The sequence below is a fragment of the Buteo buteo genome, chromosome 4 (genome assembly GCF_964188355.1).
Source record: "Buteo buteo chromosome 4, bButBut1.hap1.1, whole genome shotgun sequence".
Taxonomy (NCBI): domain Eukaryota; kingdom Metazoa; phylum Chordata; class Aves; order Accipitriformes; family Accipitridae; genus Buteo; species Buteo buteo.
Window position 1 is genome coordinate 24,427,521 of NC_134174.1, and position 27,770 is coordinate 24,455,290.

A 27,770-nucleotide genomic window follows, 5' to 3' on the forward strand; every position below is an offset into this window, starting at 1 on the left:
ACACCGCTGCCGGGCTGAACGCACCGCATAGACATGGGCTGACTCACAGCTCCCAAGTGATGGTCTTTACGGCCAGGGTTATAAACAGCCCTTCACAACTCCAACAGACCAGCTCTTCCTAAAATCCAGGGAATGGGTTTGGGTATTGGCACAATTCCCGCTACTATCTACGGTATGAACTGAAAGGAAAAATGCCATTTTCCTACATTAACGCCACTGTAAACCGGTAAGAGCTGATCTTCACCTTGCTGTGGATGACTGCACGGGACGTGGCCGTTGCCGCTGTGCCGACACTGCGTGGGGCCCAGGCCTCGTTACCAGCCGACGCGAGGCCGGGCAAGGCAGCAGCGGAGGCAGCGAGCACGGGTTGCTGCAGGTGCCGCGGCGGCGCTCCCGTTAAGCGCGGTGGGCCAAAATGGAGCCGGGGAGGTCTCGGCCCTCGTCCTTTCACACCGCCTCCGCTTTCCCCTCTTTGTGGCCTTCCTCGTCCCCGGGCCGCGTACGGCGGCGGGGCCCGCAGGCAGGCCAGGCTGTGAGGGGCCCGGCGCCCCGGCCGGCCGGACAGCCCCTCCTCCCAGTGCGCATGCTCGCGGGAGCCCGGCCCTCCCCGCCCTGCGGCCCTGGGCTCGCGAGGCGCCGCCCAGTCCCGGTTGCTATAGCTACCGCCACACGCCGCCGAGCCCGGCACGGGAGCCGTGGGGGAAAGTAACGGAGCCGGGGCCGGGGCGGGGGGTGTTGGGCGGGGCGGAGGAGCCCCAGCCCTGCTCCGAACCGCGGCCGCAGCCCTCCGGCCCCCGGTGCCAAGGGCCGCTGTCCCCGGGCGGCGCGGCGGGAGGCCCGGCCCGGCCGGGCCCGGTGGGTGGTGCCTGCGCGCCGCCCGCCGTCACGTGCCGGGGGCCGGGCGGGCCTCAGGGAGCGCGTGGCGGCCCAACGGCCCCGGTGTGGCGGCGGCCGCCCAGAGGGGCGCTGCGTAGGGGACGGGCGGTTCGCCTGGCTCCTGCCGGCTGCTTCTTCCTCTTTGTCTGGGGCTTTGAGGTTTTTTCGTGAATATGGGATTCGGCCTCTTCCGGCCCACGTCATTTCAGCGGCAGCGCGGAAAACCTTAAAGGTGTGCTGACCCTGGGTCACACTGCTCTGTAAAGTCTTGTTACAGACATACACAGGTGTATGTAAAGAAAGAATTATGCTGAGCACCTGCTGGCAGTGCTATGGAGTATTGTGTTTGTTAAACACCCGTGAGAAAATGTTAAGTCTTTTGCGTTGGGTGGAAGCAAAGACCTCATGCTACTCTAAATAGGCTCTTTGGGAATAGATACAGAAAAAGCTTTTCAGGATATTAAGTCACCCATATGTTTGGTAGTAGAAGTGCGCTAGCATGCCATTTTAAATAGATACTATGCTTATTCTTGCAGAAAAGTTAAAAACGTGCAACCCATACTTTAGGAAATGGAAGATACATCGGACAGTTGCTTTGGAGTTGTTACAGAGGAAGGGTCAGGTGCAGAGCAGCCATCTGCATCCTCAGAAAGAAGAGCCGTCGGAGAGGCCAAGAACGCGGACCCAGCAGAGAAGCCTCTGCTTTCAGAAGCTACAGGCACTGCACAGTCAGAGGAGGGCTGCGAGCAGCAGTCTTCTCTGGAGCAGTCAGCTCTGAAGGAACAGGAGCAGTCAAGTTTAGCACAGTGGCAATTACCCAGCGAAGGAGTAGGCAATCAAGAAGTGATTGGAAATAATGAGCAAGATGTATTTGAGCCAGATGTCCCATTCAGTGCATCACCTGAGAGCACATCTGTTACCAATGAGAATTATTCTACTTCACTTGAATTAAGAAATTCAGAAAGGGAAGAACAAACATCTCAAAACTCAGTACTGTCAGAGAATGTGGCAAGTGGGACAGTAACAGGTAAAGAAGTTACTAAAATGTTGTACATTAAGGCTTTAAAGAGGTTTTTTCTTCAACTTGATTATGGCTTCTTGCACCCCCCACACCCTCATGCTGTTCATGTTTGCTGGTTTTTGGTCTTGAAGTGGCTTTTAAAATTCTCATATAAAACATGCTTGAAAAGCTGAGGAATGTATTCTTTATCTCAAGTTGTAGTAGCAATTTACAGACTAACATGGCATTTTTAGTGATCTTCATTTCCACAAATGTGCATTGAGTATGTACATGTGCTTTGTACATGCATTTGAAAAACAGCAGTGCATAATTCACATGAGTACATGGGTTACTACCAGTTAGACTAGAACATAGCAATCACCTTACTACTTTGTGTCTCTTAGATTCCCCTGTAACTTACCTGCCACCCTTTCGTTATGCATGCCTTTCTCCTGCAGTCCCCGAAACACTCCATCATTTCCTGTGCTTGATCCTCTCCATTCTGGATGTCCTGTGTTACTCCCTCTTCCCAGCTCAGTGCCCCATTTTCTTAGGTCTTCAGAGCAGAAGGTAGCACATCCCATTCAGCAGGCGAGCACGGTAAGTGACCGTTTGGAGCATGGATCTGCGGACAGCTTTCCTCTTGGCTGACTGCATTCAGGTGCTCTCATGCTGAGTAGCTGGCAATCGCTTCCTAGGAAGGGCACTGTACTAAAGCCAGACAGACTCCTATCTCTAAATCAAAAGGAACTAATTTCTGGAGGTTCAAGTTAAGTAGAGCTGGTTCAGAATGTAGTCTTTGAATAAACCCCACGTCACGTATTATGTGAAAGACAAGAGTGATTCAGCTGTTATATGCTTAGATCAGGTCTAAATTGGAGCAGGTTTAGGTAATATTTTTCAATAAATGTTCACTGTATAAATGGGTAACTTTGATGTAAAATTATGCATTTGCAAATAAAATGTTTATTTTATTGTAACTTTTTAAAAATTGTAGTGTGAATGACATGTAGTGACAATATTACAGTGGATATCTCTTTAAAAAGTGTATGATAATACTGTTTTAGCTTTCAAGTAGACTGTCTTTAGAGCTCAAAAATCTATGATTATTCTGTGTTGCAGTGTTTCAATAAAATTATCTCAGGGTAAACTTGAGTTATTTTATTTATTTGTTTTGAGAATCATAGAATCATAGAATTATAGGATGGTTTAGGTTGGAAGGGACCTTAAAGATCATCTAGTTCCAAGATGAATCAGGAATTAATTTTGGTTTTATTTTTAGGAAGCATGATTGAGGATGATGAAGCTCTTAGGAGGACTAGGGCTAACTTTGATGAAACTATCCAGTCTGAGAAGTTATGTCTCGATCAGGAACATTTTCCTGGGAAAGCAGTTCAACAGGATTACCACATGCCTGATGTCATAACTGTCAGAGTACAAACAGGTAAATGCTGTTTTAAAATGTGTATCAATATATATAATTGTGCTCTAATCTCAATCTGTTACTAAAAGAAACAATACTTCTATCTTGGAACTTCCATTTTAACAGATTCTGATTCATTCCAAGATGTAGTTGTAAAAATTGAAAGACCTGCCTATCATAAACCATTTCTGGGTGGATTTAAGAACAGGATAACAGGAGTGGAATTTCATAATGCAGGATCGCAAACCATACCCAAAAAACAACCTGACAAAGGAATTCAGTTATTTTGTAGGGGAACACAGGTAATGACTTTGTAGTGTCTTTTTAGAATGTTGTTTTTGCCAAACAGAATAGAATGTTGATACGATTATTTCCAATAGGAAATAGGAGGAGGTAGATGAGAACTAAGTGTGCAATTGGAAGTGCTTAGTGGGTGAATATCGTTAGTCTTTTGATTTTTTTGTTATAAATAGCTAATTTTGCCACTTACTGTAATGAGGAAAAAAATCCCTGTATATTTTGTTATAATCTGACATGCATTTTTTTCCCCAGACGGTTTTTGAAAAAAATAAGCTACAACAAACAAAAAATACAACATCGACACAGATGACTAAAATTGGCCTGTATGTCTCAAACATGATTGACAAACTAATAAGTCCTGGGAAGTATCTTACAGCGGAAGAATACCATAAACGTAGACTTGAAGCAGTAAGTCCTCATCTGTTTGAAACTGTATCTGTAAAGCAAAGTATTATGAAGGTTTTTGGAATATTTAATGAGTGTTCAGGGTGTTCAAAGAGTGACTTTAACAGTCAACTGCAAAATGTCTGCTTAATCTTCACATTTTGTAATCTTTCAGATATGGGGGAAGCGTGTGTCTGCTCATTTATGATATTGGTGTTTTTAATGACATTGGAGACCTTGTGGTTTCTTAAATATTAAGAATTGTGATTTTATTGGTTTCTGTTTTACAGTGGCACCTAAGTTTCCATGTAGAGCCTTAAGGATTAAAATAGGCTTGTCCATATGGCATTCTTTTGATCTCTCTAGAAGGACAAAGCTATGGACTAGATATAAGGAAGAAATTTTTTATGCTGAGGGTAGTGGAACACTGGCACGGGTTGCCCAGAGAGGTGATAGGTGCCCCATCCCTGGAAACATTCAAGGTCAGGTTGGAGAGGGCTCTGAGCAACCTGATCTAGTGAAAGATGTCCCTGCTCACTGCAGGGGGCTTGGACTAGGTGACCCTTAAAGGTCCTTTCCACCCAAACTATTCTATGATTTTGTGATTCTACGTGCTTAATGTATGGTCTCCAATGGATAGAGTATTGGGTTAGGATTTAAGAGACCTGCATTCAGCTTATGGTTTTTGTGGTTTTCGCGTTTGTTTATTTGTTTTAACAGACCTGACGGGTTACCTTTGGCATACTGTTCTGTTTTGGATTGTGTTCAAGTTCCTGCTTTGACATTAAGGTAGATCCTGGCTGTTCAAACACATGCAATGGGCCTGTGGAGTTTTTTGGTGCGCTGAGTTGCCTCATGCAGGCATTTCTGATGACAGATTCTGTTTAGTCATCGTGCAGAGGATGCCATTTAGGCATTCCAAATTGCTTTTTGAAAACCACTTATTCAGTGACTGCACGCCTAACTTAAGTATACCTAACATCATGTTAGGCGGGGCACTGTTTTGTAAATGGTGGAGTTATTAATTTGATTGCTTAAAATAGACAGTCTGAATCTAACTAAATTGAGAAACAGTTAGTTCCCCACGTGTCCAAGTAGGATAATTGTATTGACATGGTTGGCAAGATGCTTTGAAATCTTCTGGGTAGAAGTTGTCTGTAAGAACTTCTTATTTGGGTATTATCAGCTGACAGCAATAAGCATATTGTAGAAGTGGAACCCAAACAGGTGGCTGTTTCCTCAGGACTGCTAGTATATTTTACTCTGATCATTACTGCCACTTACTGAAATCTGTAGTGTATCTGTAGGTAATATATAATGCACAGTAGAGAAACGTAAGTTTGGTGTTAGTTCAAGCTGATGGATTCACACAGTGCACTGTATTTCCATACTGAAATACTAACTGAAGAAGTATTCAAGAGAAATGTTAGGTTAAGATATATCTAGAGACAGTATAACTGTATTAGTGTGGTTTTGTGCTTGATAGCCTTCAACGCTGAACAATGCTAATTAGCTCATGGTATTGACCTGGCTAAACTGCTTGTGGTGCAAGTGCTAACTCAGCTGGCAGAAGCTCAGGCTTGTGCATTGTGCTCCCTTAGCTTATATGGACATTTCCCTAGTATTTAATGGCCTCAGCTTTGGAAGGTGGATTTTTGATTTTTTTTTTTTTTTTAAGTTCTGTTATAACAGCATTGGTAATCTCACTTTCATTATTTGCTTACCAATAAAGTGCAGTTGATTCTGTGTGTATGTGTGTTGATTTTTTTACTTAGTAATTTAAAAGAAACTTTGAAAATATAGTGTCTATACTGGGAATTTAGACAAACGTAAATGGATAGTAAAATGAGGACTTTTGCCCACAAAGCTGAAGAGAAAGGAATAAAAAACCTCAATACATGGCAAAAGGCATTTTCTTAAGGCGGGATTTGAAAAATAGATTTTGTAATTGCAGTTTATACTTCAACTTGATTATTCGAACCTAGTTTCTCTACTGTACTCATTGATTAAACTTCTGCAGTTACCTAAATAAGTAAGCATACTATTGTTTAGACTAATAGTACGTGACTGTTTTTGTAACATTTAAATTAATTTGAGTACAAGACAGATCTTATAAAATGTAGTTAAGTAGCTAGAAAAAATAACAGTTAAGAAAAAAATACTATGCTATATTGTTTTAAATTCATGATTCTTTGGTATTGTGTCACATATAGGTAATAGTATTACAGACATATTTCCGTCGTTGGCATGCTATAAATGTAGTACAGAATCTGAGGGAAGGAAAGAGGTTAAGGCTAGCATGGGAGGCACAAGAAGAGTTACGGAGAAAAAAAGAGAAAGAAGAAAAAGTGAGAAAGGAGCACGAACGAAGACTGAACCCTAAAACAAAAGATGACTTTGAGCTGCTGTACCATGCTTTAGAATGTAAGTTTTTTCTTAAAGGGATACTCTTAAATCAGCAAAAGAGTACATACAGTTTGTTTAAAACAAACTCTTCTGGTTTTGACATATTTCTATAGAGACTTCCTTGATTTTTTTTGACTTACAGTGGAGTTTCTTTCATTTTGAAATAATTATTTGACTTTCATATATTTCTAGAAGCAGAAAAGGCCTTGACACTGTGTAAGCACTGTTTAGCAGTAACTAAAACATACCTATGTTATCAACACTGTTTCCAGCACCAATCTAAAACATAGCCCCATACTAGCTGCTGTGAAGAAAATTAACTCTATCCCAGCCAAAACCAGCACACCTTTTTAGGAAATATTCAGCTTGTAGAATAACGCTATTTGGCAGTTTTGTTTGGTTGGTTGGTTTTTTTTTTCATTAATCTCTGAAGTTAAGGTCAGCCAGAGGAATGGGAACTGTTGGTTTTGGATCAGAGTTACTTTAATCTTTTTACTTTACATTTAGGATGCTGAAAATATTACCGTGAAGAAATTACTATTAAGATCCATCATTCATCATTTAATATAGACATTTTTTATAATGGATTAAAATTTTACCCAGGATTTTACAATATATGACTGAAGTTATTCCTTTTGTCCTAGTCTTCTTCTCCTTGTGCTTTTTCTCCTTTCTAATTTATTCTATGTTTCACAAAACTGTGTGGTCAAAATGTAAAAACTCGGTTAGGAGTCCTAGAGGGCATCCTGAAAGACTTTTTTTTTCCTGTTGGAATGGATGGTGTCTAATATGGGCAAGCACTTCTAAACTTTCCTGGAAAAATAAGGTGAATACTGCAGGTAATTGACATAACTTACAGGAGAATAATGTTGCAAATGTAACAAAAAACCTAGCTTATGTCCTTTTGGAAAATAAAAAAAAAATAGAAAGCAGTGGACTCCTACCAGCTATAATGAAACTGCAAGAGTTCTTTTTAAAATGTTTCCTTTTAAGCAAGATGCTTGCATTGTGACTTGTAACAACTCACATGTTATCTAAGGCTACAGTGTTTGCTTATGGTATAAGTCTTCAGCACTTAGGACATTACCGTCCCTATAGCAGAACCGGCCTAGTGGATTACCTGCTTTGTTACAAAGCCACCTGACCTACCTTAAGCCATCCTAGCTATTTCTTCCATGGTAAACTGAGCGTAAATTTGGTGGCTTGTGTTATTCATAGAGCTTAGGGTCATGATTCAAGAATTCCCAGGTTATACACTAATCTTTTAATACTTTGTGTGACATTGAACAAATCGCTTTGAGTGTATAAATGACTTACAAATATTATTGTTTGTGACAAATATAAAAATTATTACTGTTCTTAAACTTTAGAATTTTGGGAATGGTGTCTTCATGAGATTTGTTGTTTGTTAGGGGTAGTTTCTCCTGCTGCCCTTTTTCTTCGTAGTTAGCTTTTCACTTCATAAGAATCAAACCCTTTTAAAGGTAATTAAAAGCCAAGGTACTTAAATAATAATTTTTTTTCCTCTCCACTTATGGCAAGTGCTACTATTTGGCATCTGACTTTCTCCAATATTTTCTTTAAAAAACTGCTTCCTAGCTAATGTGCTATCAAATGTATGATCCGCCTTTTTTTTTTTTTTTTTAAAGTGTGATGAGTCTTATTTGCAACAGAACCAACAAAGCTGGGTTAAAGTTGTGAATGAGTGTTGATATTCCCAGTATTTTTAGATTTAAAATTTATGGTTATATAAGTGTCTCTTTTGCTTAATTTAGTGTCATTGGACTTATAAATAATAAACCTTTCAGCTTTGCATGTTGAGGAATTTAATATCTAGGCAACCTGAAAAAAATATGTGCCACTTCAAAACTGGAACAGAACAAACTCCAGTATTTGAAATGTCTTTTTAACATTTTGCTAAAAATAGTGGTCTGGCATCAATCTTTTTGGTTTGTTTTTGTTTACCCATGTTGACTAGTTGCTTCTCTACATGGAGACTTGCGGTCATGCTCTTTATTTTAATAGAGCTTAGTGGTTCTAGGAAGTTTTTTTTTTTCTACCTGCATCTGAAACTACTTTTACATTCTTATAGTGTCAACAGTCTACACAAGCTAAATCATTGTGACAGTAATAGAATGAGACTATTGTCCTCTAGAGATCTGTGAAGGTTACTGCTGCTGATCACGACAGGGGGATACTATTACAGGGTCAGCCAGTACAAGCCATTCCTGTTGGTACAAAAACTTGCCTGTTGACTGTATGGTGCAAATGAGATGTATCTATATATGCAGTGTGTCTGCATATAGAGACATTGATTATTTATTTAAAAAGCATGAGCTACATTTCATTTTATAAAAACTGGAATCAAAATTATAGTGAATAACATCTCTTTAGAACAGATAATCTAAGAGGAATGTTTTTAACTTGATTAAATGTATATAGTGAATCAGGAGGTGAGTATTGATGATAACTGAGATCTTCATTTTATGTAAGTATGAAGTTACTTACTGTATTTATTAGCTCTACCTTTGAAGTTGCTGCCCCCTTCAGGCATATAAAGCTTCATGTAAATTAATTCTATACAGTGCTTTTGATTGCTGAAATGGCTTTATTTAAAAATATGTCTTTGGATACTCAGAACTTTTCAGACAGTGTCATATTAATACGAAAGCTTGGAGAGCCTTAAGAAAATGAATTGAAATATTTTAAAATGGAAAACATAAGGTATTGTAGATAAGCAAGCCACAGGCAGAAAATAAACCTTCCTTCTTTCCCTCCTCCTGCCTCTAATCTTACCTGATATGTGATGTTTTAGGTTTTTTCAGTAAGTGTGCATCACTTATTGGGTTGTTTTCTTTATGTTGGGTTTTGCTTTTGCATAACTGTTCTGGAACAATAACAACACTTAGAGATACTATTCAGGAATGTTGAAGTGTTGGATCATATAACATTCCCTACAAAACTCCAGATGTATTTGAAATGGAACAGACTCTTCAGAAAAGCCAAGAATTGTTACAATGTATGCAAAGGAAAACGCTATTCAGTAAACACAGTTTGATTTTACTAACAGATTTCTGTAAGGGCATATGGTCTGTGTATCAGCACTTATAGTAAAAAAATGAGTACTACTAAGTAAACCATGAGAAAGACATATGTGTATACATCTGCACATTTCTGTCGTTAAGTAGTCTAACTTACAAGTGCAGCTGATACCTGTGGTTAGGTGATTTGTCTCTAAAGAGTCAGAAGGCCAGATTCTTATACAGTGTGTACTGGTTCACGTGCTACTGTCATTATTATCTCGTGGTTTGCATACCACTTCCACTGTTCTGATGTAGAAGAGGAAAAGGAGAGTAAAGCAATGACTGTCTAATTATTAATGTGCATCCAGCTGCCTTAGATGGCAAAAGATGATACCACTCAAATATCCAGTGTAAGACCCGGAGTGCTAAATGTGACTGTCAGTCAAGTTTTAGCTCAGTTTTGGAGGACTTCAAGCTTCTTTAGGTTTTACTCATTTATGCAGGGAGAAGCAGTAATGTTCTCAGCACTGAGTACTAGTGGTACCACAGTAAGATGCTGTCCTTAATCTGTTGGGAAGATCTCCATGGTTTCTTTTCTTGTGACTTTGATGAGCAATTGTTTAAAAATTTCCTATTGCTCATACCTTTTGGAGCTGTTTGAGCCTTAAACAGTTATTTTAGATGCAAAATTGTGAAGAAATGATTTTATCACATGTTTCCACAGGAACTAAATTCTTTTTCTCACATAGAGCTCCATTTTATCCTAACCCATCTTTGAGTTTGGCAGTTTGGAATTGATGTACGCACACTTACTCTCGCAGAACATCTGTATAATTTACATTCCTGGGCCATTTTGCATGTATTGAAAATATGCATAACAATCAGTTCCTTAACATAGAAACTGGCTTTTAATGAATATTGAAAATTAATTATGTTATTTCTTAAATATGAAAGTAGAAGTTTCACTGGAAAACATCTTGTAAAAAATACACAAAATATTTGTATCTGTAGTATGGAGGCAGGAGGAGACCGAACGGATTAACAGAACTCTTACTGGAGCTGAAAGAAAGGCAGCATTTTGTGGTCTTCTGGAACAAGAGGCACAGCTGATTGCTTCCATTGGGAGACACAAACTAAGTGCAGATGAGGAGAATCAACAAAAAGCAATACTGCAATTTCTGCATAAGGTCAGTGATGTAATTGTAGGCTGAACATAAAGAATACTGAAGTATGGGAACAGAAAAGACATCTGCAAACTACCTGCCAAAAGTAACTTTTATAGCTTTAACACATGAATGCTAATGTTATAAATATCCAAATTATCTAGTTGTTTGTGTCAATACAACTCAGTAAATTTCTTTTTCCAAGCTGAGAATTTCCTAGCTCTGTCACCGATTGAAGGACTAACAGTGCATCATTAAGACTGTTAACTACCTGTGTCTATGGTAAATCTCAGATGTGTATATATAATATAAAAAAATAGCACTGAGTGGATTAATTTTGAATTATGTAACTATTCTGCATAAAGAACATGATTCTGATGGCGCTGTTAACAGCATTAAAGGCTCAAATTCTAACAATTCAGAATGGTTAATTTGAGGTTATAAAGCATCAGGATATTGTATATCATTCTACATTTTGTATGGTGCATTACAGTGATGTAGGAATTCATGCATGAAACTATGCTCTTTCCTAATCTGTTTTTGAAACTTTAAAAATCTACCTATTAGCTTCTTTTTCAAAAATACTCAGTTTCACTAATCAACACTAACGACTAAGTGATTTTCCCTCTGATATATTCTGTTCATTGTTCTCTAGTGAAATGTTTGCTGTTGCATTTAAACGTAAATATAAACATTTAAGCAAGTATTTGCAAAATTAAATTTTAAGCCTGCAGAATAGATTAATTGATTTTTTTTTTTTTTTCCTTCTCTCGGAAACATTCCTTCAGGAACCAGATTCATCATTTTTTTCCCCCATTGAGCACAGGCCTCTGGTCGTCATATATCTGTCTTTAAAGAAAGCATTTATTCTGTTTTCATGTTCAGGATAGAAACACGGAAGAGCTTTGACTGAATCTTATATTGAACTTGGTTATTAATTCCTAGTTTCAGTTGTGTTAGAACTTTAACTTGAGATTTTATTCTTGTATAATCTTGGGGATGGAATTTTACACAATATACTTCAGGCTTTCATCTATAAAACAAAGATGAGAATTCATTCATACACAAAGATGATTTAGAATGGCATTAGATTCAATGGCACCTTAATGTAAAATACAAAAAAAGTGCCCTTTTTAGGTAGATGTCCCAGCAATCCATCCCCTCAGAAAAAACCATATTTTATTTTCTGGCTGTTTTCATAGTATGTGACATAATTATGAAAAGAAATACTGCAATGGAAATGGGGGGGGGTACTATCTTTTTTTTTTGACTTTTTAGTGCTCAAAAGTAAAAATGTCAGTTGTGTCCAAAAGAGACTTTTTTTTCATTCTTTTTATTACTTACTGATAAAATCCATTACCTTTATTCATTATGAACAAATCACTCATCTGAAAAGTTGGTGGAACTGTTACCAAGTTTATTGCTGTGAAGTGATTGTATTCTCTGTTACTGCTTTCAAGAGTGCAAAAACCCAGAAAACTAAATATTTAGGAATGATATCAAAACCTTGAATCATTTCTATGTTAAATGTTTGCTTCTACTATTTACAATCTATTCTGTTATCTTCTCAGAAAAAGAAGCCTTGAACAGTTGAAGCAAATCTATTTCTCTCTTAACTGAGTCTCTATTTTTCCTTTAAAGATTGCTTTCCAATGTCCTACCGTAGATAGATTACTTCCAGTATATATTCTCACAAGTTGTACAGTTTTCTTACATCTAGGAATCAGAAGCAAAATGTTCTTCAGTACCAGAATTCTTAGTGACAATTGATGTTTGGAGATTTAGGAGACACACGAGAGACAAGAGATGCTCTCTCTTTCCAAACAGTGGACATGTTTCTGAAGCACTTACTACTAATTTATTTATTCATTTTTCAAATGTATAAATTATGTTTTCATTGAAGAGCCTGGTTTCTTTTTAATTTGAAAATCTAGTGAGCTTCTGAACTACTGCAACTTTTTCTTTTCATGTTCTTTTATCATGTCAGCTGTAGTGTTTTTCTAAACTGTTGACATGGATAGCAGCCTAACTCAGAAGTAAAGAAAGTAACAATTTCTGCATTTCTTAAAAAATAAAATAAAATAATTTTGGAAATCTCAAAATTAAATGGATGGTTTGTTATGACTGTAACAGTGCAATTTAAACACTTTAAACAGTAGTATGAAATTTATTGTTGGAGTGCTAGCTTATAGATTACTCAGTTATTTGTTGAACTTTGAGCTGATAATGTTAATCTGGACACTTGCCAGTTAAAGTTGAAATAACACCTTTCACATCTGAAGACTGTAGGCATTTCACTTTGCTGCAGTAGCCAATGTGATATGAAACTTGTTTCTCCATGTAAACCTTCGTTCCCTTTGCTACTTTAAGCATGTACCTCCTCATGCATGTGTGCTTTTACAGTGGTTGCTGCTGGTTATGTATGCACTACATTCTAGGGCATTCTTTTTTACACTGAGCTCATTCTTCTTCAGCATGTGTATTTTGAAGAGGAAGTACTTGATTAAGCTTTTATAGAGCAATCATATTTTCTTAAAAGGAATTTGTGTAAATATGAACTATCAGTTCATATCTTTCATGCTTTGTTCTATTTCTGCACCCATCCTATGGATTTTTTTTAATTTATTTTTTTTTATTTTACTTTTCTTACCTTTTTCTCTCTGTGTCTGTGGTGGTGTGTTTCTCTCCTCAGGTGCTTTTTTTCTGCTTTCATGCATTGGCAGCAGAGTGCAGTTATAGTAGTCTTGCTCTCTGAAGTAATACAGATAACAGGATTATTGTAAATTCTGCAGCACTGCCAGCAGACTAAAAGGCAAGAAAAAGCTGGCAGAAAAAAGTTTTAGTTTTCTCGCATCAATCTTGAATACATGAAAACAGTCTTGAAATCCGAGAGCTTGTGATTCTTTCTGAAATGCTGGAAATCTTCATATTGATGAGACCTCTGGTTTTTGGTTGGGGTTTTTTGTGGGTTTTTTTTGTTTGGGTTTTTTGGTTTGGTTTTTTTTTGGGGGGGGGTGGTTTTTGGTTTTTTTTAGTAAAAAGCTGCATAATTTCTTTCTTTTTAAATTACTTTATTTTATATAATAGTTATGATGAGGTAGTAAGAAAAACTGCAGAAGTTACAGATATGATGCCTTGCTTTGAATAATTTAGATGTTTCCATAATATAGTTGGTCTGTGTTAAGGGTCATTTGCAGAGTGGAATACCAAGACTGCTAATTCATATATGGATTGTTGCAAATTTATCAGAAGAACCTATTTTTTTATAACCATTTCCTAGGGTAAACTCTGCCCTTTGACTCTCCCTAGCATAAGCAAATGACCTTTCTGTCTTAGTGATTTCATTCAAGAGAATCAAATGTAGGTACTGAATTAACTATTCTGTGGAAACCAGTGATTTTTGCCAGCCTACTATACAAAGGAGTTACAGCATGATGTAGCTTCTAAGTTGGTGGGGTTTTTTTTGTTGTTTGCTCAGTTTGGGGTTTTGTTGTTTGTTTGGTTGGGTTTTGGTTTTTTTTTTTTTAGAATTTCTAGTGCTGTACAAAGATAGTGAAACAAAGTGATGAAGTTACAGTAGAATGCTCCCTTTTTATGACAGAGAAAATCGCCTCTTTCTAGTTTTGCAGAAGTTCAGAGATTTCACTAAGGAATTAAGAGTTTTATTTTTTTACTAATGTCTGGTTTTGCTATTGCATTTCTTAATCAGGTTTGTCTCTGAATTGTGACCTCTGATTAACAATACCTACTTTAATTAGAGTTCCACCCCCACTGATATTGTAATTAAATGTCAGTTATTCAGTGTTAAATCCTTTTTTCAATTATTTTCTTTCTTTTTCTTACCTAACCTTATAATTTTTTTATTTAAAAGCGAGGAAGGCTGTATTTTGGTTGTGGTGGTGACTAATCATATCTGTTCTAACTGTCTAATATTTGTGGTATTTTTATGACTTATCACCATAGCAAGACTGTGTATTTGGTCAAAATAATGATTATGTCAATGCTGGGGTCATATCCAGAAAAGTACTAGGCTTGTGAATGTTGCATGGAGTGTTGCTGTACTTAACTTGAACTGAGACTGCAAAGTGAAGTTCACAAGTGTTTGTGAATGCTCAAGTTCCAAATACAGTGAAAGAGAATAATTAATACATAGAATGAGGTTCCAAATAGCTGTCCCAATTAAGGAAAGGGAGTGGAGTTAGGTAACGACGGGGAGAGGGGTTTGAATACTATCTTCCTATTGGATTTAAATACCTCCCTCCCTATGTAACAGTGTGGTCTGCAACCAAAACCAGTGGTCTTGGAAGAGGAGGATGGTTGGACTTTTCAAATTGAGTGGGACAGCTGACACCGTGTAACTTCTCTCTGTCTACAGAAGTTAAAGATATGCAAAGAGACAACTGAAGTAGTAGGCGTATGGTATGTGGTTGTTAGCAAACAAGAAGCTAGGTCAAGTATCCGATAAGCTGTAGACTCATACTTTGCCTTAGTCAGCTTTAACAAAGTCTATGCCTTCTATCCATCTGTATAGCTGGCATAAATAGAACAGTTCCCTGGAGATGTTTTGTACTGCAGTAGTCTCTGAGACCTTAAATTTGCAATCTATACACAGTCAACAGTCCCATTGATTTTTACTGATAGTTTAGAGGGATTTATGACTGCAAGACGAGATACAGAGCAAATGAATTCTAACAGCACTGTCAGTAAATTTGCTTTAAAGAAGTAGAGCATATCCCTGTAGGAGAATATTATTTACTTTTAATATACTGTAAGTCAAAATTTTTATGACCTGCAACTTTAAACAAAGTGTGTAATTGAATACTTGCTCTGGTGGAAAAGGTACTGTATAAATATCGACAATAGAATTAGCCTTTTGTATTACTCAAGCATTAATGTTAAGTTCGTATTTACTCTGGTGAAACTTGATGTAACATAATGCACTTGTTCAGCTGATGATCAGATTATAATAGCTCAGAGTTATACAAATTGTTTTTGAAGTGTGCACAACCTAAGAGATGGAAAGCGTATGATGGAAAAGTCACTGAAATGGATACACAGTACACGCTCCGTGCCAGAGAACTATTTGAAATCTACCGCAGCATTAGCATGAATGACATCCCAAAAGATGAGAGAATAGATGTGCTCTTAACGCTTAGACGTACAGTGAAGGTATGTTTTATTTTTCTATTTATGTTTAGCTTGAAGCTGTACTTCCCAACGATACAGTCACTTAATTATGTTGACACATAAGCAATGCTGCTTCTGGCAGACAGGTGCCAGGATGATCAGCTGGCAGCAAGAGAAAGCTTAGTGTGCCACCTGGCATGAGAGTGTAATTTACATTCTAGATAGACTCTAAATTCATATTTCCCTTTGTGATGTGCACATTTTTCTTCAAGTTTTGTTAGAATTTCAGCCCCATGGTTTTAGACTTTTTTTGTACATTAATAGATAATACAATTTTAGTACAAAGTTTAGCTTAATATTTATAACAACTTGATGAAAACCATGGCAGAGATGTAAGTGGCTACTACCATATTGTTTTCCTCAGTTCTTTGGAACGTCTGTTTAGAACCTTACCTCTCTGTTGGTTTGGATTACCAGTTTTGTGGGTGGCAAATACTGATTTTTTTTTTCCTTTTTTTCTTTTTCCTTTGCCCCTCGCTCCCCACCCCCACCGCTGCTGTCAGTGTTCCCAGTGAATTAGAAGCTGGTTGCATTTCTTTTAGTCTTTAATGTTTGTTTTATTTATTTCTTTATTCATGTACAAAAAGACTAATACAAGTTTCAAGGTACTTTCAGGATGATGCTGTTGGCATCAAACTAGAATAGAATGCTGCTTCCTGTTTGCTGTTTGCTTTGGTAGTACCAGAATTTGATCTAAAGCCAGTATAGCATTGGGAGCACTGCTGGCTTATGAACTCCTGCCCATCTTAATACAAGTCAGTATTGCTATAGTGAACAAATTCTAGAATTTCTGTAAATTAACACTCTATTTTAGGTGAGAAAACTTTGATCTCATTCACCTCTTATCTCTCTCTGGAGAATCTCCTGCTTAGCATTTGAAATATTGAAATGACTAATTTACAAACATACTCATTAAGTCCTCCATGGCTTTTGTGTAGTGGGTTTTTTGTTTGTTTTTTTTTGTGGGTTTTTTTGTTTTGGTTTGTTTTTTGTTTAACTATCTACTGTGTATATACATTACACCTCCTATCATATAGCCAAAGGAAGCTTCTTAGGGAGGTATTTCTTGGGGCTTTTGGAGACTGAAAATCTTGCATGTGTTATGTGTCTCTGTGTAGCATTTTTTTTAATGCCTCCAGGTTTACAGTTCCTCACAGCTCTGGTGTATATACAGGCCCCTTAAAGCAGAATCTGTAAGCATTCTCAGTTTTGTAGTTCTTTACATTAGTTTTCTTGGAGGTTGTTTTCCTAAGACACTAAGGGGTTCTTCTATGAACATGTTCTTAGGTGAACATACAGAGAGGTACGAATGATGATTGGCATAGAATCCATAGTTTGCTTTCATATCTGCATTAGAATTATTTTGTTTGTTTGCTTTCTTATTGTTGTGGAGCTTGTTTTCCTTTTTCTTTGTGTTTTCTTTCAGGAACATGAATGTAAATTGACACAGGAAATACTGGAATTAATTGACAGGGAAGCTGATCTTATGTCGAGAGAGGTGAAAGAATGCAACTTAGAAGGACTGAGGAAAAGAATTTGTACATTATTTCTTCAGTATATTAAAACTCCAAAATTTAACCCTGAAGTTGCTAAGATACTTAAGGTATTATTCCTATTTTGCGGTCTGACATAGTGGCCATCAAAATAAGGATGGTGGAGAAGGGGAATGGAAAACAATGAAAACTTTTTTATTTTACATTTTGCTGTAGAATTGCTGGAGGAGTTCCTCAAGAAGTAAAATGTAGCAAGTACACAGGCTTCACACAAATAAGCTTATATATTCATATAGGAAGTATGGGGCATAGACATGGATCTAAGAACCTGACAAGTGGCTGGTAGCACCAGAGTGCCCAGGAACTCTATGTATGAAATAAAAAATCTGAGAATTATGAATAGTAGATCTTATGGGATGGTAACAGTAAAATGTAATAGCAAATGGGGAACCAATAGGAAGAGCAATTATCTTTTTTCCACTGGACAAGGGGCAGCATCCCATGCGTCCAGAAAGGAAAAACATTGCCATGTGATGTCTAAGGAGCTTGCACCTAAGCAAGAGCCGCTATGAGCTTCTGTTGTACAACCAGTTGCTACTTCACGAGAAGAAGATACATCTAGGAAGTGGAAAAAGTGGTAGACTTTTGTCTGTGATGTGTGATTGTTTTTCTTTTCTGACCACAGATTACAGTTAAAAATATGATTCACTATCATATGTTGCTCCTTTAGGCAGCAACATGTATATTCTGCATCTGTCAGAACAGGATTTCTATTACAGTGGTTGATGGTATCTCAGGAGTAGAGAATCTGTCAGTAAATGTTGGTCAGATTTAGAACTATCTAACAGTTATTTTACACTAGGTTAATGAACAGGGTTACCTAGATATGTCATAGCAGAGACTGGAGGTGGGAGATATTTGTCTTCTGTAGCTTTTGGTTAACTGTACCTCGAGTTGAAGGATGAATTGAACCTATATTTTTATTTGAATCTTGTAACCTTCTGTAGACCATAAAAAAGATGGCAGTTCATCAACAGACAAAGTGACCAAATCCTCAGGGTACTTTCAAAAAAGGCAGGTGACTGCAATAAGTAGCTGGATTATCAGACTGCTCAAACCACCCAATTACAGACTTGGACCTTCTGCACAGAGTACATTATATTCTTTCCAGAACCCATGAAGCAGTATGAGGATGAGGAGGTCATTAGCAAGTTTAGTTTATGATCTTCCCCTATATTGTTTTTCGGACATGTGGCTCTGATGATTTTATATTCTTATGCCAAAATATTAATATGCCCATAATCTCAGGGTTTTATCTTTGACATAAAGGGTAGATTCTATATGGAAAATTAAATGCAGAAGAATTAGTTTGTTTTCTCTGTGTTTGTCATCTTTCCAGAATGGCTGACCATCTGCATACATAGAAGTGCCAGTAAGAGCACTGGAGCATAATGTCTAGTATCTTCATATAGCTTAAGAATGAATTGACTGATTTATATAACTGATTTTAACAAGTACAGTAAGAAAGTACAATGGCTTTTGGTCTTCTATTTTAAAAAACCCAAAAACCCTATTACATATATTAAAATAAAAATTACTAGCTTTTACATATTAGAATACTTGCATGAATGTACATAAAATGTATTCCGACAGAGTTAGGGTGACACACAAGTAACACAAAGATATTTTGTGGTAAATTAACTTTTTTTTTTTTTTTAAATCTTTTAGGTTCCACCAGATCCCTTAAAGCTTTATAAAAATGTTAACTTCTGTCATAGTTGCGGAAATCACTTATCGTCTACTGAGTTTCCTGTTCCTGCTAATTCCCGCACCATTGGCAGGTGTCGCTTGTGTTGCAAGCTTGATAATGAGGCTCGGCGACGAGAAGGATTCTTGAAATACAAACTCATACTAGAAAATCTCATAAAGTCTGAAACTGATTATCAGGATGATGCTAAAATTGTTTTCTTAGTTCAGGTACTATCTGAAAGAGCATCGCTAACAATGGAAACCAGTGGCTTTGGCTATAATTTTTCTTTTATTATGTGTATGTCATTGACAGATTGAGCAATAAATAGGCTAAAAGCTACAAAAACTTCTTCCTGTGGTACAGGATGTTCCATACCGTAATGAAGAAGCACTTAAGCTCTTGATATAAAGCTGTACTTTCAAAAGCGGTTACAAGCTATACATTAAAAGAAGGCAGAAGTCTAGTTGACAGGTCAAAGAATCAGATGATCCAGATTCTTCTTCTGGTTCTGCTACGGCCGTCCTGTTGCTTAACATCATCTGTAAAGTAACAATAATGTTTTTGTGACTATAATATTGTTCAAAACATAATGTTAGTAAAACATTTTAAGCCCCATTATTTGGACTGTTTTAGTAATAAAACTAAATTGTTTTGTATTCTCAGAAGGAAAAAAAATGAAGGAGCTAAGGTTTTGACATTTCTGTTCTATGTCAGTAGAATATCTGTATAGTTGGAAATTTTAGTGTTTTGCATTTATTAGGAGAGAGATTCACTAAATATTTTAATTTGCTAAATTTTTTACCATCATCTGTAATCATCTGTAATCTTCTGCAATATTACTAAGTAGTTAATGTTTCTTAATAATCATTACTAGAACAACTCAGTTCAAAGAACTTCTTCCCTCTGTCTTCAGCAAATTCTCTCTTTTAGTTGTTATTACTTATTTTGTCAACAAAAGAATTTGACATCAAATATTCACTGGGAAAGTTTTAAATCGGAGGTAACTGCAAAGTGTTATCTATTGAAAATATTGAACAGCTGAGATCTATTTAAACTTTCTGAGATTTAGTAATAAAAATCCCTACAGCATCAACATTAATAGAATAGTTTTTGAACTGTATTTTCAGTATGTCTGAAACAGCAACCAAGCAAACAAAAGCCAGTCATCAGTATCCCACTGCTACCAAAACAAGCCATGCTGTGGTTTAGCACTTTGGCAATAGCTGCTGCCAAAAGGAAGACTGGGATTCTTTAATTATCATAGCTGTGTTAAGAAATATTATTGAAGAGCTTGGATTTTGTAGATGTTGTTCGTCCATATTGGTTTTCACTTAAGCTGAAAATTTTTTTGTTTGTGTCTAACTTAGTTTATCTTAATATGTAAACATCCTCCAAAATCTTTTGGACCTCTCTCACATCACATCACTTGTGGTGGCTGGTGGCCATTGATGCACTGAAACACGACTGCTTCTTAACTGCTAACACCAAAAGCCCTCATTTGCCATTCTGTTTGTAGTTGTACCACTGCAACATCTCTAGATATTGTGTCATTTTCATCCAAATTAACTTCTTTTCTTTGGAGTTGTAAATATCTGAACAAAAGAGGTTTGTATATTAAATCACTAATTACCTTGGGTTTTTTTCCTAACGTTTCCTTAAATTATTAAATTTTTTCTGAGCTACTTGCTTTTATTCCCTTCCCCTCCCAACAACCGCCTGTCCCCTTCTGGACTTAAATCTAGAAAACAGCTCTAAGGCATCTAGAAATGACTTGGGCGCAACCAAAAGTCTTTTGCAGCAGCTATGACAGCTTCATTCATTGCCCAGTGCAGTACTGTTACTGGCTCTGATTGTGTTGTCTGTGGACAGGTGCAAGACCTTTGTGATAAGATAAAAGATTTTTCTTCAGATCTCTTGCATACTGATTCTGTGTTTGGATTGATCACCTATATGAATGCTGCTAAGGTTTAAAAGGCAAAAAGCAGTTGGTGACAGTTATGGTAGCTCCAGTAAGTTCTGCTTACTGCAGCTGAAGACCTTTTTCATATCAAAATGAACTAGTTCAGCAAATATGTCAAGTCCTGAGGCTGCCTTTTATTCTTTCAGAGGGTTTAACTATGCCATGCTCCTTAGAATCAATGGTACATACAATGGCTTTTATTTTCCTTGATAAGCAACATCCCAATGGCAATGTTGTATTCATTTGAAGTTACAAATACACTTAACTCCTTTATCATTTTGCTGCCTACCCATGTTTTCCAATCTTACCTGCTGAGCATTCAGTGATACTTGCTCCCAAATTGTCAAATGACAGTACTTGAAGGCTATTTTTGTTTCTTTTCAGCACAGAACAAATGGGGGGAGGGGAGCATAATTTGAAATTAATTAACTGTAAAATTTCACAGCAAAATGCATGCCTACCTTTAGAAAGTGCAGAAGAAGTCTCCTAAATCAAACTCTTCCCCATAACCTGAGAAGTTTTAACATAGAACAAGCTTTTGCCTATTTTTCAGGCAGGAAAAAAATTGTAGTCCAGGAAAAAGGAAGAGTCAAATTATGGATCTGTTTTACATGGATCCTTATATGCCTCAGTATAGGTTTTTGTAAGTTCTGGTAACTTTTGAGATGTGTGGCTTAGCACAAAAATAGTACTACTTGCTAATATGTCTGCCTGGAAATTTCAGGCGTCTAAGAAGAAGATACAGAAGTTATCTGAAATTTTGTGAAAAGGAGGAAATACTGAAAACAGAAGCTAATTAGTGAAACCTAATAAAGGAGGTCCTGTAGGATGATGATGTAGGACCAGTTCTATGTTCTTGGAATCAGTAGGCACAGGGTTTTTTTACCAGTGGAGGTTCTAAGCCCAGCTTTTATCTAACATTTTCCCTGGCAAGAATTTACATCGGCTCCTGGATTTTGGAAACAAGATAAATGAGAATACATGAGGCTACATTTCACTAGAGCACTGTGTTGGTATAGTTTCATTCATCCTTTGTCAGGAATTTAATAAGTAACATGTAAACACCATTATTTAATTAATTAAGCCAAGATTTCTTTTTAGGGGATGAGTCTTCTTCAAAGGGCTAGCTTGGAGGAAAACCTATTTAAAAGTCTGTTGTTTACAGACTCCTGTAGATAAAAATCTAATAATTTTCCATGACTAATACAGAGAAGAATTAATGGAGAGTGACAGAAAAACTTGCCAAAGTCCAGTGGTAACTGCTGTCCCAATTATTTTTTTTCTTTCATTCAAGGGCTGTGTTTATCAAGATTTAGTAGTGATTTCAGATGGCTAGTAATAAATTAAACAAATTAAGATTGACATAAATTAACCTTAGATATATGTTAAAAATACATTTAAAGGCCTTTCTGTACTAGAGAACCTTTACAAACAGACCTTCAGCATAGCTACCTGATCTTATAATCTCATTTGGTACAATAAGCAACTCTATCATGAGCACAATAAACTCTCCATTTGTCAACAGCAGAGTGAGGGGAAGAAAGCAAAGCAGGCAGTGATTTGGGGTCTGTCACAGGTGGGAGTTTTTCTTGTCCTAATTTCCCAAATTTTCCAGGCCAGATTATTCTGATTATATCTAAACTTTAAGTAATTTAGTAGTGTAATAACTCATTTATCGAATAACATTAATTCTGAATCCAAGAATGAAATGGGGAAGTCATCTCAGTAATGACAGAGGTGGATTATTGTTATTAACCAAAAAGGTCTGAACAGGCTTAAGCATTCTATATGAGAAAAGACATGAGATTTAAGACACTTTATAAGAGCAGTTAAGCAATAACTTAGGATGTCAACAGAAGATATGAATTGCCATTGGCAGAGACAATCAAAGTAAGAATATAATATTTTAGAGATGATACAAGAAAAATGCAGTTAATAATTGCCACACCATGCTAAAGGAAGACGTGTACGTCTAGATGTTTTTTTAACAAAGTGATTATATGACATACGCACAGAAAAATTTTTTACTCAAAGCTTTGTTTGGATTCTTGTACAGTTACAATGTTTTTGTTATAAAATGAAACATGCTTCTTCCTGCTTAACTCTGTTTTCTGTTTCAGCATCAAGATCTGCAGTATATGATAGAGAACATATGGGGCTGTCAGTCAGCTCTCAGTGCCTGCAGTGACCTCTATGATTTGGTTATGGTCAGATGGGATAAGCAGCATGAGTGGTCTCCGTGGAACACTATTCTCCTCACTAAAGATGAGGCAGTTGCACATCTTAAGCTGTGTAACCTTCAGAAGGTAAAACTTGATGGGCTTAATTTTTTGCAATATTTATGTTCTGTTTTAATAGAATCCTGTGACTACTGATGTTTGGCCAAATTTAGTCCTTACGCTCATCCATGTTTAAATTGGCCCATTGTGACTATTTAAATGATTGCATCTGTACTATTAAATAAAACAGGCATTACTCCAGAGGGCAGTTGGCATGTACAACTCACATCCATGCACCTGAACTCTGTCTTGCCCTGATTCTCCCTCCCAAAATGCAAGAAGCTAAGTGGCCTCATCCATGCTGCCACCTGACACCAGTGCCATGCCTATGCTCTTCCCTCAGCTGAGATCAGACAAGAGCTGGCCTGGATGAAAAACATACTAAAGACTAACCATAAATACTATGACAATTTTGTGCCTGTGCTCTTGTACGTGCTTTGGCCTCATTAGTTTCTGGCCTTATAATTTTCTCATCAAATAACGGAATGGCTCTTTGCCTAGAACTTAACCATTTGTCATAATAAAATTTATCTCAATTTACTTTCTTACATAGATGTCATTTAAGTACCTCTGACAATGTAATCTTATAGTTTGCAATTAAGCAATAAAAACATAATTGCTGTTCTGAGTTAAAAAAAACTTAAGAATTTGTTAAAGAAGTCATTGAAACTATTTTTACACCACTCCCCCCAAATTCTATATCTAAACATGGTAGTCTGGTAAATATCTCACTCCACTGGACATCATATGGTAGAATATTTAGTTTTCTAAGGCACAAGAGAGTCCTGTGAACTGCGTTTGTCCTGCAATTAGTGATGGTTTATTAAGCCTTTCACCTCTAGGTTATTGATTTATGTAAGTAGTGATCTGAGGTCATTGTTGTGTAGTGTTCTTTTGTTCAGGGTGGTCTTAATTCAATTTCTAACACAGTATGTGTGCATCACAAATGCAAATTCAGCTGTTATGCATTGCCCTTCTTTTTGGAAGTCTTAAGAGTATGTGGTAACTAAACCGACAGAGCAAATGAATTGCTCTCTTAATGAATTATTTGCTTTGGGGACGAAATATATCAGTCAGGGAATTCTAAAGGTAAAGGAAATTCTGCCATCTATGCTATTTTTTGTGTGTGTGCCAAACTTGTGTCTTCAAGCAGACACATGTTTATGTGAGCATTAGCTTTAAAAGGTAAAATCAATTTCAAGCTGAAAATCCCTTTATTGACTTCTCTGTCTCACTTTGAGTCAACAAGGCTGTTCAGGCAGTCTGAATCTAGTAATGCTTCTCTGCATCCATAAATTTCTGTTACTAGCATTATGGCAGGCAAAGATTCTGATTATGCACTTACCTGGTTTAACTTCTGGATGTCACAGCCAAAGAGATGCCATTAACTTGATTAGGTCCAGAGCTTCAGTGGAGGTGGGTGTTAGGCTAGAAGAGCAACAGGTAAGGTATGCAAGCCTACATAAAAATCATAAGGTGTTTTCACTTAGCTCTTGCTACAAAAATAGATGTGGACCAGCTATAGTAAGACATCACCTTTCTCCACTGGTAATGGCCAAAGCTGTTTCAAAAAAAAAAAAAAAAAAGTGTTTGAAATAAGGAAAATAAGGCAAAACTAGAATGTTGTAAGTTGAATCATTGTTTCTGATTCACTGAAACAAAAAAAGGCCTCTCAAGCACTTTCTTTAATAGCAATTATTCATAACGATAACTATAGTGATAGCAAAGGGTTTTTTAAACTAAATATTCTGGTTATTTATTGCATCATCTGAACTACTACTAATCACTAGAAGTTTAGGAAAATGTCACCGCTGAATGCAAAAGCTGATTAAAATGCTGCAAAATGCTTGCTTCCATGATTTTTGGTAAATAATCACTCTGATTCATATTGAGGAAATTTCCTATAGTCATCAGCTTGCAAATGTTGATATTTAAGCATTGCCTTTTTTAATTTTCAGAGATAAGTACTAATGTTCTTACCTGAAAAGAAATAAGTTTTATCTTGAATGGATAAAAAAATGCTCAAAGTTTTTCTGTTTTTAAAAGGTGACTAATATTTCACAAGGAGTGGTTAGTAATTTTCACTATTGGGCCATAAGGTAGCAGTATAGAACTACAAAATATTTCATTATGTGTCACATACAAATAAATTGTCTGTCTTAGTTTATTGAAGGGTCACTATTTATACTGCCTAAAATATGAAGCAACATGTAGATTGCTAGAAATTTTAATTGTATTTAATGGTATTTGGATTTTTTTTCCTTTCAGGCTTATGAAGCGGCATTTATTCACAGAATAAAACATAAGCATATCCGGGCAAAAAACTACTTTGCTCAGATTCCAGCGATGACATCATTTTTGCATAGGAGTGACAATCAGGCTAGTGCAAATGAATTTTTAATAGCTACACCTATTCCTACTGGTACAAAAACATAACTCTTAGGCGAAGTTAACTGAAGTTAACTGAATTATTGATTAACACAATTTCCTTGGTTTTAAAGAAATGTTACCTTTTCATCAATACCTTAATTGTATTACACGGATCAAAATAAACTTCTGAGGATAAAATAATTTGATCTTGACCAGTCAATATAACTGCATTTCATGTTTTGTAACCTCATTATTGAAAAAGTAAAATGTTGATGAGCTTTGTAAATTCTAAATTTATAGAGCAATGACTGTCTTTCTGTGTATGCCTGTGTTGCTTGGAACATTCTGTCCGTAGTGTAATATTCTTGTTGGGGGAATTTAGCTTATTCTTTGTCACCTCTTAATTAGAAAAATAATACTATAAACACAGTATTAAATTTATTTCTCTCTTCTTAAGCATATAAGGCAGAAAACCCCTCAAACCCTAAATTCCTACAGAACAACAGAATTGATATGCCCTTCCAAGTATAGCTGCTTTGCCTTGCAAACATTTGTGCAAAAGAATAACCTTACTTTTTATAGCTCATCTTGATGGTCATAGTGGAACTGCCAGCATGTAATTATTGTATCCAAGATCTTGAAATTATTGTAAATCAGACTTATAATTTGAAATACACAATGCAGACTGTTTGGAACATTTTTATTTTTTGAGGAGCTTGTGATATTTAAAGTAGAAGTCAATTCTCTCCATAAACTTATTTAGTTATGTTTATGTTTGATTATAATTACAGAGAAAAATATGATATGGTGTACATTCACTGAAGTCCTACAGAAAGTTGCAAAGTTCTGCTTGAAACCTCTATTCTAGATGTGTTTTTGACTCAGGCCAAAGCCTTTTGCTCTGACAAATACAACTGTCTAGGAAAAAGCAGTAGTATTTACAAACAGAAATGAGCATATATTTGGCAGCAAACAGCTGGAAACTGGATTGACAACCTCAACAGACCATGAACTGTAGAACCAGTACCTGACTGACCAGTGCATTCTAACATCACTCCATTGATTTTACCATTAAATTCAGTTTCTGTATTTTAATTCAGTTCTGAACCAATTGTAGAATTGCAGCACATGAGCATTCCAGTTGAATTCTGTGCTTTCCAGGATCTGAGCCTTAAGATAGGAATGGCTGCTAAGATTGGGCTTCTTCCAGAGTGATAAAAGGATTTTGGAAGAAAATTATGGGTTGAAAGGCAAGAAGGAAAACATGAATCATGTAGATACTCTTTATAGATTTGTCACCTTTCTTTTTAAATGGCTTTTAAAAAATGTACTTTACAACTCCAGAAGGATAATTTAAATAAACAGTAAGGAATATATAGTTCAAATAAGTGTGAAAAGACACTAGTCCATTGATTTCAATGCCATGTGGTGCTGGAGATTTCTGGAATCATGGAATCATTTAGGTTAGAAAGGACCTTTAAGATCATTGAGTCCAACTGTTAACCTAAGACTACCAAGCCCACCACTAAACCATGTGCATAAGCACCACATCTACACATCTTCTAAGTCCCTCCAGGGATGGTGACAGTGGGCAGCCTGTTCCACTGCTTGGCAACCCTTTCCGTGAAGAAATTTTTCCTAATATCCAATCTAAACCTCCCCTGGCACAACTTGAGGATGTTTCCTCTTGTTCTATCACTTGTTATTTGGGAGAAAAGACTGGCACCCACCTCACTACAGCCTCCTTTCAGGTAGTTGTAGAGAGCGATAAGGTCTCCCCTCAGCCTCCTTTTCTCCAGGCTGAACAACCCCAGTTCCCTCAGCCGCTCCTCATAAGACGTGTGCTCCAGACCCTTCAGCAGCTTTGTTGCCCTTCTTTGGACACGCTTCAGGTCCTCAACGTCTTTCCTGTAGCGAGGGGCCCAAAACTCAACACAGTATTCAATGTGCAGCCTCATGAGTGCTGAGTACAGGGGAACGATCACTTCCCTGCTGCTGCTGGCCACACTGTTTCTGATACAGGCCAGGATGCCGTTGGCCTTCTTGGCCACCTGGGCACACTGCTGGCTCATATTCAGCTGGCTGTCGACCAACACCCCCAGGTCCTTTTCTGCTGGGCAGCTTGCCAGCCACTCTTCCCCAAGCCTGTAGCGTTG

General features: G+C 37.0%; 1 protein-coding gene across 2 annotated transcripts; it reads left to right on the top strand.

Annotated features, from left to right (window-relative positions):
- Nucleotides 1–217: 217 nt before the first annotated feature.
- Nucleotides 218–26,320, top strand: IQUB (IQ motif and ubiquitin domain containing). 2 transcript variants are annotated; one of them, XM_075024991.1, is made up of 12 exons: nt 218–226; nt 1,444–1,903; nt 3,159–3,320; nt 3,426–3,601; nt 3,852–4,007; nt 6,197–6,407; nt 10,424–10,599; nt 15,574–15,744; nt 17,189–17,365; nt 18,984–19,232; nt 23,086–23,271; nt 25,513–26,320. In XM_075024991.1, the coding sequence occupies exons 2-12, from the start codon at nt 1,447–1,449 to the stop codon at nt 25,678–25,680; spliced, it is 2,289 nt and encodes a 762-aa protein (XP_074881092.1). In that variant the 5' UTR covers nt 218–226; nt 1,444–1,446; the 3' UTR covers nt 25,681–26,320. The 2 variants fall into 2 exon arrangements, with proteins under 2 accessions (XP_074881092.1, XP_074881091.1); XM_075024990.1 differs by lacking the exon at nt 218–226 and adding an exon at nt 969–1,108 and having other exon boundaries at nt 1,413–1,903.
- The last annotated feature ends 1,450 nt before the right edge of the window (nt 26,321–27,770 follow it).

Excerpts from the sequence above, each read along its gene's own strand:
- IQUB (XM_075024991.1), top strand. The coding sequence starts at position 1,447 with ATGGAAGATACATCGGACAGTTGCTTTGGAGTTGTTACAGAGGAAGGG. Across the intron at positions 17,366-18,983 it reads AAGTTGCTAAGATACTTAAG|GTTCCACCAGATCCCTTAAA; the intron begins GTATTATTCCTA and ends TAAATCTTTTAG. Across the intron at positions 23,272-25,512 it reads AGCTGTGTAACCTTCAGAAG|GCTTATGAAGCGGCATTTAT; the intron begins GTAAAACTTGAT and ends TTTTCCTTTCAG.